Here is a 14,174-nt window from a genome sequence, read left to right on the forward strand (position 1 = left end):
TCATAAGTAATAATTTCCCCTAAGTCTGTGGTCCGAGGAAGCCATGCAGGACTTAGGTTCTGTTTAAAACTATGAATAGTTGCCTTAAGTAATAATTTCCCCTAAGTCTGTGGTCCGAGGAGCCATGCAGGACTTAGGTTCTGTTTAAAACTTATAAAAATTGTCATGAGTATTAATTTCCCCTAAGTCTGTGGTCCGAAGAGCCATGCAGGACTTAGGTTCTGTTTAAAACTATGAATAGTTGCCTTAAGTGATAATTTCCCCTAAGTCTGTGGTCCGAGGAGCCATGCAGGACTTAGGTTCTGTTTAAAACTTATAAAAATTGTCATGAGTAATAATTTCCCCTAAGTCTGTGGTCCGAGGAGCCATGCAGGACTTAGGTTCTGTTTAAAACTTATGAAAATTGTCATGAGTATTAATTTCCCCTAAGTCTGTGGTCCGAGGAGCCATGCAGGACTTAGGTTCTGTTTAAAACTATGAATAGTTGCCTTAAGTAATTAATTTCCCCTAAGTCTGTGGTCCGAGGAGCCATGCAGGACTTAGGTTCTGTTTAAAACTTATAAATAGTTGTCTTAAGTAATAATTTCCCCTAAGTCTGTGGTCCGAGGAGCCATGCAGGACTTAGGTTCTGTTTAAAACTTATAAAAATTGTCATGAGTATTAATTTCCCCTAAGTCTGTGGTCCGAGGAGCCATGCAGGACTTAGGTTCTGTTTAAAACTATGAATAGTTGCCTTAAGTAATAATTTCCCCTAAGTCTGTGGTCCGAGGAGCCATGCAGGACTTAGGTTCTGTTTAAAACTTATAAAAATTGTCATGTAGACCAGCAAGCAGTGGATAGTCACGAAACAAAATGTGGGCGAAGCCATTTTCATTAATAACAATATCTTCTGAGGTTATTTACATTCCATGGTCGAGGTACAGTTTTTTCATCCAAGTCTTCTAGGTAGTAGGCGCCTATTCCGGCCACGGATGTGACACGGTATGGTCCCTCCCAATTGGGCCCCAACTTGCCCCAAGAGGGGTTTTTTGCGCTGCCAAGAATCTTCCTCATCACGAGATCACCTGGACCCAGAGGCCGCAGTTTGACGTTAGCATCATACCCTTGTCTCAGCTTCTGGTGATAATAGGCCATATGAATCATCGCTTTTTCCCTTTTTTCTTCGGCTAGGTCCAGACTCCGCTCCAATAGCTCGTCGTTATCGTTTGGGGTAAACGATCTAGACCTTAGTGTGGGAAAGTTGTTCTCGATTGGGAGCACGGCCTCAGCCCCATAAGTCATCGAGAAGGGGGTCTCACCGGTCGATCGTCGCGGCGTCGTCCGATAAGTCCATAAGACGTGGGGGAGTTCTTCTACCCATCTCCCCTTTGCCTCGTCCAGTCTCTTCTTCAGTCCGTTCACTATGACCTTGTTCACGGGTTCGACCTGCCCATTTCCTTGAGGGTAGGCGGGGGTGGAGTATCGGTTAATGATTCCAAACTCACGGCAATACTCCCTAAAGTTCTTACTGTCGAACTGCAGACCATTGTCGGAAATGAGTGTACGCGGAGTCCCGAAGCGGGTGATGATGTTCTTCCAGATGAATTTTTGGGCGTCCACGTCCCTAATGTTGGCCAAGGGTTCGGCTTCCACCCATTTAGTGAAGTAATTAGTTCCGACTATTATGTATCGCTTGTTCCCCGCAGCTTTGGGGAAGGGTCCAACTACATCAAGGCCCCATTGTGCGAACGGCCATGGGCTAGAGAGGGGGTTGAGAACCCCTCCGGGTTGGTGGATATTCGGGGCGAATCTTTGGCACTGGTCGCATTTCTTAGCTTATTCTTGGGCCTCTCTTTGCATGTTCGGCCACCAATACCCTTGGGTAAGTGCCCTGTGTGCTAGCGACCTTCCTCCGGTATGACTTCCACAAATCCCCTCGTGTAACTCCTCAAGTAGAGATTCGGATTCTTCTGGATGTACGCAGAGTAGGTACGGTCCAGAGTAAGAGCGTCGATATAGTTTGTGGTCCTCCGATAGCCAGAACCAAGGAGCATTCCTTCGTATTTTCTCGGCTTCCAATTTTTCCTCCGGCAAGACGTCGTTTTGAAGGAAGTTCGTTATGGGGTCCATCCAGCTGTGACTCTTTCTGATCTGATGGACTCTGGCCGGGCTTCTGCTGATGGGACTTGCCTGGGCTAGATCTTCAACCAGGATCATCCGCGGCAGATTATGTGCCGAGGACGTGGTGAGAGTGGCCAGCGAATCTACATGGGTGTTTACACTCCTGGAAATGTGCGTCAGACTGAAGGATTCAAAATTCGTCTGCAGCCGCTTGACTTGTCCCAGATACTCTTGCATCCTAGTATCTCGAGCTTCCAGCTCACCCATCACTTGTCCGACTACCAGTCTGGAGTCCGAGAATGCTTCTATTATTCTTCCGCCCAATCTTTGAACCATCGTCATCCCTTGGAGTACGGCTTCGTATTCGGCTTCATTGTTTGTAGCCGAGAATCCGAGCCTTAGTGATTTTTCAATGGCAGCACCGTCCGGTGTTATTAAAACTATCCCAACTCCTGACCCTCTCTGGTTAGCTGCGCCATCCACGTAGACCTTCCATTGCATGGTCCCAACTGTTGAAATCGCATCAACCGATTTTCCATCCATGTCTTTCTTCTCGGTTATTGTTTCTATAGAGGGCTCAGCAAACTCCGCTACCAAGTCTGCGAGGACCTGTCCTTTGATGGAGGATCTGGGCATATATTTAATATCAAAGGCTCCCAAGAGCGCACTCCACATGGCGATCCTTCCTGTATAGTCAGCGCTTCGAAGCACTGCTCGAAGGGGAAGCTGAGTTAGAACGATGACCGTATGCCCTGAAAGTAATGAGGAAGCTTCCGGGTTGCATGCACTATCGCCAGAATTGCCTTTTCTAAAGGAAGGTACCGTACCTCGGCCTCATGTAATGATTTGCTCACATAGTAAACTGGTCGCTGCACCCAATTATCATCCCGTATTAGTACCAAGCTTACAGCATAGGGAGCTACAGCGACATATGCAAACAGCACCTCATCTGCCTTAGGGCTGGACATGATGGGTGGTCGAGACAGGTAGTCCTTAAGCTGCTGGAAAGCCTGAGCGCAATCCTCCGACCATTCGAACCCTTTCCATTTGTTTATCAGGAGGTAAAAAGGCCGACATCGATCCGCCGATCGCGATATGAACCGGTTTAATGCCGCAATCATGCCAGTGAGCTTCTGCACTTCCTTCGGATTTCGAGGAACCTGTAGGCTGTTAATGGTTTTGATTTGGTCGGGACTTACTTCTATTCCCCTGTGGGTGACCATGTACCCTAGGAATTTCCCAGACCCGACCCCAAATGAATATTTGGAAGCATTCAGCCTCAACCGGTGCTCTCTTAAGATAGCGAAGATTACTCCGAGGTCATTCACGTGCTCGGAAACCCTTTTGCTCTTCACAACCATATCGTCTATATAAACCTCAATGATCTTGCCTAGCTGTGGCTCGAACATCCGAGTCATCATCCTTTGGTAAGTTGAGCCTGCGTTCTTCAGCCCAAACGGCATCACCTTATAATGATAGTTTCCGATGGGCGTCATGAAAGCCGTTTTCTCTTGGTCATCCAGCGCAAGGGGTATCTGATGATAGCCCTGGAAGGCGTCCAGGAAGCTCATTCGAGGGTGGCCCACGGTTGCATCCACCAATCGGTCGATTCGGGGTAGGGGGAATGGGTCCTTCGGGCACACCTTGTTCAGGTCCGTGAAGTCCACGCAGACCCTCCACTTCCCTGTCTTCTTTCTTACCACCACCGTGTTCGCCAACCATTCGGGATAAAAGACCTCTTTGATAGCCCCTGCCCTTTTCAATTTCGCCACTTCGTCTCTTACGGCACTAGCGTGTTCCTTCGAAGGACGTCGGGGTGGCTGTTTCTTCGGAGCTGAAGAGGTGTTGACGTTCAAGTGGTGACAAATGAGGCTAGGATCAACTCCCGGGGCGTCGTAGGCGTCCCATGCGAACACGTCGACATTTTCTCTGAGAAATCTGACCAGCTCCTCTTTTTCCTGAGAAGGTAATTCAGAGCCAACCTGAAAGAACTTCTCTAGGTCGTCGTTGACAGCGATCCTATCTAAACTTTCACACCTTATCTCCTCGACCAGCCCATCGCCTTGCCTTGCCGAGGGGGTTGGTTGCTATAAGCTCTCTGGGGCCAAGGACTCGATTGGGGGCCTATGTAAAATGGCGGCCACCATACACTTCCTGGCCACGGCCTGATCTCCTCGGAGCTTTTCTACTTGTCCTTTGGATGGGTATTTCACTTTTTGATGAAGTGTGGAGGTCACGACCTCTAGGGCGTGGATCCATGGCCTTGCAACTATCGCGGTGTAGGGTGAATAAGCGTCGACCACGATAAAATTCACCTCCACCACTTCCGCCCCAGTCTGTACGGGTAGTCGGATTTGCCCCTTTGGCGTAACAATCCTTCCCTCGAAGCTGAGAAGGGGGGAGTCATAAGCTGCCAAATCTTCTGGCTTCAGGTTCAGCCCCTTGTATAGATCAGGGTACATTATCTCTACTGCACTTCCCGAATCCACCAACACCCTTTTCACGTCGAAGCCCCCAATCCTCAGCGTGACCACCAAGGCATCATCGTGAGGTTGAATAGTTCCTCTCTTATCCTCATCCGAGAATCCCAGTATCAAAGAGCTTCCCTTTTTTGACCTTTTGGGTTCCCTTTGCCTGCCCTCAGAGGGGAGCCGATCAATAGCTAACACCCTGGGGATGGGTGGCCCCGTTCTTCCTGGTGCAGCGAGGATGACATGTATCGTCCCGGTGGGGGGTCTTAAGGACACGTCCTTTCGAGGCTCTTGTGTTGCTTGGCCGGGATGGCCACTCGATGGGTGCAGCAGGTGACGTAACTTTCCTTCTCGGACCAACTGATCTAGGTGATTCCATAGATTCCTGCAGTCCTCAGTAGTATGCCCATGGTCCTGATGATAGTGGCAGTACAGGTTCTGGTTACGTTTGGAAGGGTCTCCAGCCATCTTTCCCGGCTACCTAAAATAGGGCTCATCCCTTACTTTCTCCAGTACCTGTTGTACTGGCTCTCTGAATACGGCATTCACTGTTTGCGGGTTGCTCTGCCCAGCCTGTCGTGAAAAATCTCTCCTCGGCTGACCAGGGTTGTGCCGTTCCGACCTGAAATCATTTGCTTTGGGGGGGATAACCTTCTCCTTTCCCCTCCCTTGCAGCTAATCTTCCTCCACTCTTTTGTACTTGTCGATCCTATCCCTCAACTGATCAACGTTGGCAACCGGTTTACCAGTGAGGGATTTCCTTAAGCCATGGTCGGTGGGGAGCCCGCTTTTGAATGTGCTGATAGCGACAGCATCATGGTTGTCATCCAGGTCGTTATACACTTCCCAGTATCTATCCGAGTATGCTTTCAGAGTCTCTCCCTTGTGCATGGATAAGGACAATAGCGAACCGAGGGGCCTGGGGACTCTGGTGTTGGTGATAAAGCGAGAGCAGAAATCCCGAGTGAGCTGCTTGTATGAGCTTACGGAATTTGTTTTCAGGCCGTTGAACCACCTCATCGCCATTGATCCCAAGCTGGACGGGAAGATTTTACACATAAGGGCTTCATTTTGCAAGTAGATCGTCATCTTTTGGTTAAATTGACTCACATGCTCTACCGGGTCTGCTCGACCGTTATAGATGGCGAATGCCGGTTGGTTGAACCGTCGAGGCAGCTTAGCCCCTTCAATTCTATACGTGAAGGGGGACCTTGAAACCTGGTCCAACGCCTTCTTCATGGCATCGTTTCCCGAACCCTTGCTGGATGTGCTCTCATATTTCCGCACAGGGCGTGGTTCCTTTTCGTAGGAAAAGGTTTCACTTGGGGGGGTCATTGACCTCCGTCGGTAACTCGCATCCTCCGCATTAGAGGACTCGTCTGAGTCTGAAGGAGATTGTTTTCGCTGTACCCGTCGTAGCTTCCTCTTCAGATCATCTATCTCTCGCTGCATGGCCTGGTGACTATTTCGCCTCTGGGACACGTGACTACCTATCTGAGTGTGACTCTGGCTTGTCCGGATAGTATGCACACTTCCCTCACGATTTCCCCTGTGGCCTAGGTTGACGGGGTTATTTTGCCTCTGGGACTCGGCGAGTTATGTCTGTTGGGAGTTAGCCTGGTGAGGATTCTCCTAGTGCGGACCTAGTTCTGCCATGCTTGACCGTTGTGCTAGCTGATGCCTAGTTCTTCCCACAGACGGCGCCAATTGTAGTTGCACGATTTTCCTGGCCCAAATTCTATTGATCAGGCCTTGGCCCAAAGCGCAACCCACAATAAATATTTGTAGAGGATGGGTCAAAGAACTTAGCCTCAGTGAGCCTATTCGGTCTGATACATGGACAGTATTGTTGCAGAAAATAAAAACACAAGAATGGATCTCTCACGTATGATTCTATTTCTTCAGTTCCTAATACAGTTTTTCCGTCCCCTTCTTTGAGGGACTCTACTACATTATATAGTTCTCCTCCTCTCATCTCAACCTTACACTTGTTGATCATCTAAGCATCTACTTGAGCACCTGTCCCATCAGACACCCTCATCACTCCCTTTGTGAGTTGCAGAGGCCAAGGTGGTACTGTTCAGGGGTCTTTTCCTCATTAATGCGGCCAAGAGGGTGGTTGGGGCACAATTAATGTGGTGGTGGCAGCTTTCCATGAGATATTTTGGATTTTATTCATTTTATATGTTGGGAGGATGAACTGAAATGGATGGGGAGAGTTCCTCGTCTGGGCTTCATGATGTCCGAGGAGGAGTTACTCCTTGGACAGGTTTCCTTGGCGTTATTGGGATTGAGTAATGCTTCATATGTGGTTTCTCTTCGGACAGGACGCTCCTCGGACGGGCCTAAATTTGGGATAGCCCATTATTTTTGGGCCGGGCCCCACAAAAGTTATCCAAAAAAGAAGAAGGTTTTTAGAAACATAACTTTATCCAAAAAAGTGATAAAGTCATAGAAGAAAAGTTAATAAGAACAAAGAAGGGGATTTATTTACTTTTTTTTTTTAATTTAAAAATAATTGATGCTATTTGAGTTATAATAAAAAAATAAAATAAAAAAATCATACGTGAACATAACATAAAAATTTAAAAAAAATAAAATAAAAGAAAACGTGATGGATAGTTGTGAGGAAATAGGATAGAAATTTTTTTCCTAAACCTAATTATCAATTAATGTAGAAATTAAAACCTAAAATAAAATAAAAAAACACACAAAGAAGAATAAGTTGTTATCAACATAACTTTATCCAAATAAGTGATAAACCAATGGAAGAAAAGTTGATAAGAATTAATAAGATGTTACAATAATTATCTCCAAAAAAAAAAAAAGTCACATATGTGAAGAGCAAGATTTTGCTGTTGTTTGTTTTTTTTATATATATATATATATATATATATATATTTACAAGAAGTAATATAATAAATAAATAAAGGAATAGATGTGATGGATAGTTGTGAGGAAATAGGATAGAATTTTTTTTCCTAAACCTAATTATCAATTAATTTAGAAATAAAAACCTAAATAAAATAAAAAAACACACAAAGAAGAATAAGTTGTTATCAACATAATTTTATCCAAATAAGTGATAGACCAATAGAAGAAAAGTTGATAAGAATTAATAAGATGTTACAATAATTATCTCCAAAAAAAAAGGTCACGTATGTGAAGAGGAAGATTTTGCTTTTTTTTTTTTTTTTTTTTTTTTATACACGAAGTAATATAATTTTTTTTTTTTAAAGGAATAGATGAAGATTGTTGTTGTTTTTGTTTTCTACGTGTACTAATATTTTTTTTTTTTACATGTAGTAATATAATTTAAATAAAAAAAGAATTAGATGAAGATTTTGAATTGTAATCAAATTAAGATTTTTTATTAACTTATAAATTATAGTAATAAAATGATTAGATGAAGAGTTTGGATTGTAATTGTAGGGACTAAATTTGAGTCCCTAGCCCAAAAGGTGGATGGACTTGGGTCTAAAAAGCCCAAAACAATGAATTTGTAAAGAGTGGATTGGAAAAACTGGGTCTTAATGAATCAGACAAACACTAAAGTAGATTCAGATGACAAGAGAATGAAAATAGACAGGTTTATGCTGAAGAAAATCGTCCTCAACAAAGTTCGAGGAGACCTGTTCTTATATATTTCTTTCAGATTTGATTACAAAGTTAGTTCTTACTGCTATAATGTTTTTCTCTTAGTTTCTCAATCTCATTTTCCCATTGCTTCATTATTCTTTTATACTCTCTTACTCTTTCATCTCTACCCTCCACGTGCTGGCCAAAAAGTTGGTATTGATACTTGTCCCATCAGCATCTTCCCAAAATCTTCATGTAGTAGCTGTAAGGCTGAAAACCACTGTTCAGATATCACCTCCACATTAATGCAGCCAGAGAGTTAGTTGCAGAGCATTTGATGCGGTGGTAGCAGATTTCTCCTTAGATATTTTAGGATTTCCCTCTATCCTATGTTTCTGCAATGCTAATCCATACCAATAGAACTCCCTGGAACGTTCCCCTGGATGACTGACCACCTATTCGAACCTCGGCTTTGGTTAGCCGAGGTGACATTTGTCCTCGGCCTACTCTCTCATGCCATCATGACCAAAACTAACATTTTCATCTACTAACACAAACTCCCTTGATAATGTTTACTCATTCTCAGACGACCTCTAATCCTCAGCATGGGCTTTAGGTCCAATATATACATGGATAATAAGCTATTGAGCCCAATACCCCTACAGTAATCAAATTAAGATTTTTATCAATTTAGAAATTATAGGAGAAGAAGAGATAAAAACAAAAAAAAATTATATTTACTTTCTTAAAAATCTAAAAAAATTTATACAATTTGGTGCAGTCACTTAGCACAATTACGACTTTTAAGCCCAACTTTTAATATGTAGTATATGATATGACATGATTTTGCAAAGGGATCCTTGAGTATTTAAGGCCCTATTTGGTAGATTTGTTAAACAACTCATTTTCAGTTTTTAAAAAACATTACATGTTGTAAGGACTCAATTTGGAACAACTCCAAAATGGTATTGGGTTCGTACGTAAAGGCTCAAACAATATAATTTGTAGAGCGTGGGCTGAAAGGTTAGGCCTTGGTCACCAGACGGTGGGTGGTCATGGTGCTCATAGTAGTTTGCATGAGGGTGAACTTAGTGTATCTAATAAGACTTTTCCCCCTGGCACAGCCTGAGCGGCTCCGGTCCTTAGATCTTGTCCGAGGAACTTCATGTTCTTATTGTTCTCCCTTTTTTAGGATTCTATGGCTTGGGAGACAATGTGTCCCCCACTTCATAAATTGCTTCTCTTTCCTTTTTATACTAGACTTTACCCTTCCTCCAACACCCACGTGTAGGTTCAGCTTTCCAAGGTTGATACTTGTCCCATCAGCCCATACCCAAAGTGGTTGAGAGTGGTTGTAAAAACTGAAAAGCATTACCCTGTCAGGCGCAGAGTATTTAATTGCAATAAAGGCAGCATTTCCTTTGTCCTTTGTCGCCATATTATCCAGGGGTCTTTTCTCCATCAATGTGGAGGTGTTTAACTTTCCCTTAAACTATTCCTATATCGTACTTGCACTTTCTTTTAGGAGCGCGTTGGGATGCCGAGTATAGAATCATCCTCGGCTATATCTCTAGGCCATTTGGACCTTCACTGTATGTCCTCGGCAATATCCCTCTTCAGCTCAGGCCTTGGGCCCTAAAGTAAAGTGGGCCGGGGTCACAAATTCTCTGGTCCCACACACGTATTTTCACACACTTTTTCAATCATACGTATTCCAAAAAAATACAAATAGCATCACTCAAACTCTTTTATCAAACGGGCCCTAAAAGACCAAAGGCCATGCAACTATTTCCCACATGAAGTGGGCCTTGTACACTGACCATAGAGCTATGGACGAAATAGACTAACAAATATAAAAAAGACCAAAGCCCAAGTATCAATTTTCCACAAGCAAAACGGGTCTATTGGGCAATGAGCTGCACAAGCCCATAACCCAAACAAAACATCCCAAGCCCACGCATCAACCCTACTACAAAACCCTAGCTTCCCTCTTCGCCTTCTTTTTATCACGGCCGAGTGAAAACCCTAAATTCTCAGTGCCTCTTTCTACGCACACATCAGAAGACCAAACTTCGGTGAGCTCCCTTTCAGATATTTGATTTCAGCTCAAATCCTAATCCGAATCCTTTCATTTCTTTCTCAATCTAAGTAATGTTTCATTTTGTTCTCGATCTGTTAAATTAGCTTGTGGTTTCTATGAATCCAGGGTTTGTGAATGTTTTAAGCTTTGTGGGTGTTCACATTTTGTTGTATGCTACTTGGGTTTTGATTTTATTTCCTGGTTGGGTGCTAATAGCGTGGAAAGTTAAGATTTTGCGGAGTTTGTAGTTGTATTAAGCTATTCCTACATTTGATTTTTGCTTAGAACTTGTGTAGTTTATTTCTTGATTAATATTTTTATTTAGTTTGTTGAAATATCACATAGAATAAACGATAGCGTTGTACTTATTTATGTTCTTTATTTTGTTTGGCCTTTTTTTTGCATAGTTCTTTGTTGGGAATAATAGATTCCTATTATAGAGTTGATTTTTCGATGACTGTTTCCCCATTTGCTTTCTAGGAGAGCTAAGTATCCACATTATGTTTCAAGTTTTGTTTTACATTTGGGAGTTGGGAAAATAATGGTAAAGCATGGAAATTGAAAATTTTGTTTAGTTTGTTGAATTATCGCATTGAATAAACTTTGGTCTTGTACTTATCTATCTTCTTTATATTATTTGGCCTTTTTATTTTGCATAATTCTTTGTTAGGAATAATAGATTCCTATAATCCTATTAGGAGGGCTAAGTGAAACCTGAGTTTTGAATAACTTTATCTTTTGTAACCATTATATTTGTGGGGGTTTTATCTCATTGGCAACAGAAATAATATTTGATTAAGCTAATTAAATGTGCTAGGATTAGACCCATACCTTGAAAAATTATAATTTGAACCTAGTTTGGTTGCTGGTAAAATTCAGGAATTGTGAATTGGTAGTATTATTTCATTCCAGATATTTATGTGTTCATGGCAAAGTATTAGTATGAAGCTAATCCATAGTGGTGAAGCTGATATCTGGTGGTGGTTTAAATAAATTCATTTTTTAGTCTATAATTTATCTGTGAATGCTTATCATATTTTGTATTGGGTTCAATTTGGTTGTTTAATTTGCGTTTATTCATTAATACTGTCATTTCTCTATTGAAAATTATAATAAGGCTATTCAATAATCTTTTTTCTTGTCTTTTCTTGCCCATGGTGAATGAAGAATGAGTCTTATTGTTGTTTATTCTTTTTACCATTTAATTGTTGATTATTCAAAGGAGATAATGATCGAACTTCACATAATTATTGTGTTTTGTGGTATCAAAAACCGGAAATAATTATCAGTTTGACTGTGTCAATTATCTCTATGATGCACAGTTCCCAAATAAACCATCGATCAAATTGGATCCTCTAATTCCTGTTAAACCTATTACTATAGTACCAATTGAGAAGAATAGCGCTAAGTGTAGTGAAAGGATTTATGGTTTGAATTTTTATTTGTCTGAAGTAGTGGTTGTTTTTGCAGTCTAATTTTGGAAGCAATGACACAGGATATCTTATTAAATATATGCTTGGAAGTGATAATGATCATATATTATGTAGTAGACTTCTAATTGATGTTCAAAATATAATGTGCTGAAATAATCTTTGATATTTTCTTAGAACTTGTATAGTTTATTTCTTGATTAATCTTTATTTCTGCAGAGATGGGTGAAGAGGCAGTCAAGACAGTGATTCCAGAGTCAGTGTTGAAGAAGAGGAAGAGGGAAGAAGAATGGGCATTGGCAAAGAAGCAAGATCTTGAGGCTACAAAAAAGAAAAATGCAGAAAACCGGAAGTTGATTTTCAATAGGGCCAAGCTGTACTCAAAGGAGTATGAAGAGCAGGTATGTATTAGTCATCTGTACTAATTGTTAGTGCATACTGGAGTATTATGTTTTGATGATTCCTTAATAATTGATTATCTATTTGAGCTATTCAGGAGAAGGAGCTGATTAGGTTGAAGCGTGAGGCAAAGTTGAAAGGTGGGTTTTATGTTGACCCGGAGGCGAAGCTCCTGTTTATCATTCGCATTCGTGGGTAAGTTTTCCTGTTTGATTATTCCGTTACATGAATCTTTATGGTAGATCACCAGGTTCTTATATTTTTGAATTTGGAACTTACAGTATCAATGCCATGCACCCAAAGACAAGAAAGATCTTGCAGCTCTTGCGTTTGAGACAGGTATTACATGAAACTCGTTCCTTATTGTATTATAAATTGGTATCTGGTTATTGTAGTTTCTATTTATGTTTTTGTCTTGGTCATGACGGTAAATATATCCTTTTGAAGTCTAAGGAGGTTCAGACTATATGCTTATTGTACTGGGTAGTTTTAGTAAAAGTACTCTTGTTTTTTAAGCTATTTAAGTTTAAGCTGCTTGAGTCATAGCTAGAAATCTTTGAGGCAAAAAGCTCAAACATCTAGTGTCAAGGTGTTTGGGTGTAAGCACCTCTTTTATTTTCACCTTTTAGATCTTTATATAAGCATTAAGTAGGCACTATTTGTAGTAGGGTTACTGTTGAATAGTTTGAAACCTTGAAGCCCTTTGTTGAGAGGATTATGATAAGCTTATCTGAAACTATGCCTGATTCTTTTATTCTGAAAGCTGGGACTTGGTGACTGTGGACTTAAAAATGGAATCTGTTTGGTATTATTGATAACACATCTTCAGAATACAGTGATTGGCTGATTAGTAATCTAGGACCAGAAGTATATGATGATCTTTCAATATTTTAATACGTTTGACTGAAATGATGAAATTAAATGACTAGGGAAATTAGTAAAATTATTTAACCAGTGTTATCAATTATGGCAAACATGATTACTATTTCCTAGTCTGCTTGAGTGCTATTTAATCATGATGGTTATGTCTTCAAGTTCTATTTGCTTGATGTATTTTTGTCTATGTTGTTTAACAAAATGCCTTGTTGATTAAACGTATTTCTTAAACAAGACTGCTAATTTCGTTCATCTTTCTTTTTTAATTTTCTTTAAAACAGATCTTCAATGGTGTATTTTTGAAAGTGAACAAGGCTACAGTGAATATGCTCCAGAGGGTTGAGCCTTATGTGACTTATGGGTGCGTATTTTCCTCTCTTCCTCTGGTCATTTTCCTTGCATAAACGTGTGGTTCAAAATTTACATCATCTCTCATTAACTGGATGTGCATTTTTATAGATATCCCAACTTGAAGAGTGTGAGGGAACTGATCTATAAGAGAGGATATGGAAAGTTGAACCAGCAGAGAACTGCTTTGACTGATAATGCCATCGTTGAACAGGTTTGTAATTCCAAGCAACTGCTGTTTTATAAAGGGAAGTGTTTGCTTTAACTTGTTGCTTATACGCTATGATGTTGTCACAGGCTCTGGGTAAGTATGGCATTATCTGCACGGAAGATCTCATCCATGAGATATTGACAGTTGGACCTCACTTCAAGCAGGCAAACAACTTCCTGTGGCCATTTAAGCTGAAGGCACCCTTGGGTGGTCTAAAGAAGAAGAGGAACCACTATGTTGAGGGAGGTGATGCCGGAAATCGCGAGAATTTCATCAATGAGCTAATCAGGAGAATGAATTAGACTACTGCACTATTTTGTTAGTGGGGAGTGAGGTTTTTATTTTTATTTTTGTTACTGGCTTTTGGAAGTAATCTGAACACCAATTTTCCTGTCTGAACTTAGACAATTTCATATATATTTTTTTAAAATATCAGAACTAGTTAATGGTGTCTACCTTTGTTTTTATTTTAACAGATTGGGTTGTTAAATTAAAATTTTTTTTAAGAGGGAGAAAAAAAGGACTGGTTGTGGGAGCTGTGACATTCAAATGTTCTGTCTGATTGGCCAATTAAATTTATTATTAACAATGTCCGAATGGTTCTCCAAAAGACAACCAAATATAACGTCTATTAATTTCTTGAAAAAAAAGTATTAGTTTTCCATCCATCAATTTTATAT

General features: G+C 41.1%; 1 protein-coding gene across 1 annotated transcript; it reads left to right on the forward strand.

Annotated features, from left to right (window-relative positions):
• Window positions 1–10,103: 10,103 nt before the first annotated feature.
• Window positions 10,104–13,967, forward strand: LOC115986460 (60S ribosomal protein L7-2). Its single transcript, XM_031109490.1, has 7 exons — window positions 10,104–10,225; window positions 11,880–12,061; window positions 12,157–12,254; window positions 12,341–12,398; window positions 13,217–13,296; window positions 13,395–13,497; window positions 13,581–13,967. The coding sequence occupies exons 2-7, from the start codon at window positions 11,882–11,884 to the stop codon at window positions 13,794–13,796; spliced, it is 735 nt and encodes a 244-aa protein (XP_030965350.1). The 5' UTR covers window positions 10,104–10,225; window positions 11,880–11,881; the 3' UTR covers window positions 13,797–13,967.
• The last annotated feature ends 207 nt before the right edge of the window (window positions 13,968–14,174 follow it).

Source organism: Quercus lobata, chromosome 1 (assembly GCF_001633185.2).
Source record: "Quercus lobata isolate SW786 chromosome 1, ValleyOak3.0 Primary Assembly, whole genome shotgun sequence".
In the NCBI taxonomy this organism is placed as follows: domain Eukaryota; kingdom Viridiplantae; phylum Streptophyta; class Magnoliopsida; order Fagales; family Fagaceae; genus Quercus; species Quercus lobata.

Coding starts and splice junctions, on each gene's coding strand:
- LOC115986460 (XM_031109490.1), top strand. CDS start 11,882: ATGGGTGAAGAGGCAGTCAAGACAGTGATTCCAGAGTCAGTGTTGAAG. Junction 12,062..12,156: donor CAAAGGAGTATGAAGAGCAG/GTATGTATTAGT, acceptor TGAGCTATTCAG/GAGAAGGAGCTGATTAGGTT. Junction 12,255..12,340: donor TTTATCATTCGCATTCGTGG/GTAAGTTTTCCT, acceptor TGGAACTTACAG/TATCAATGCCATGCACCCAA.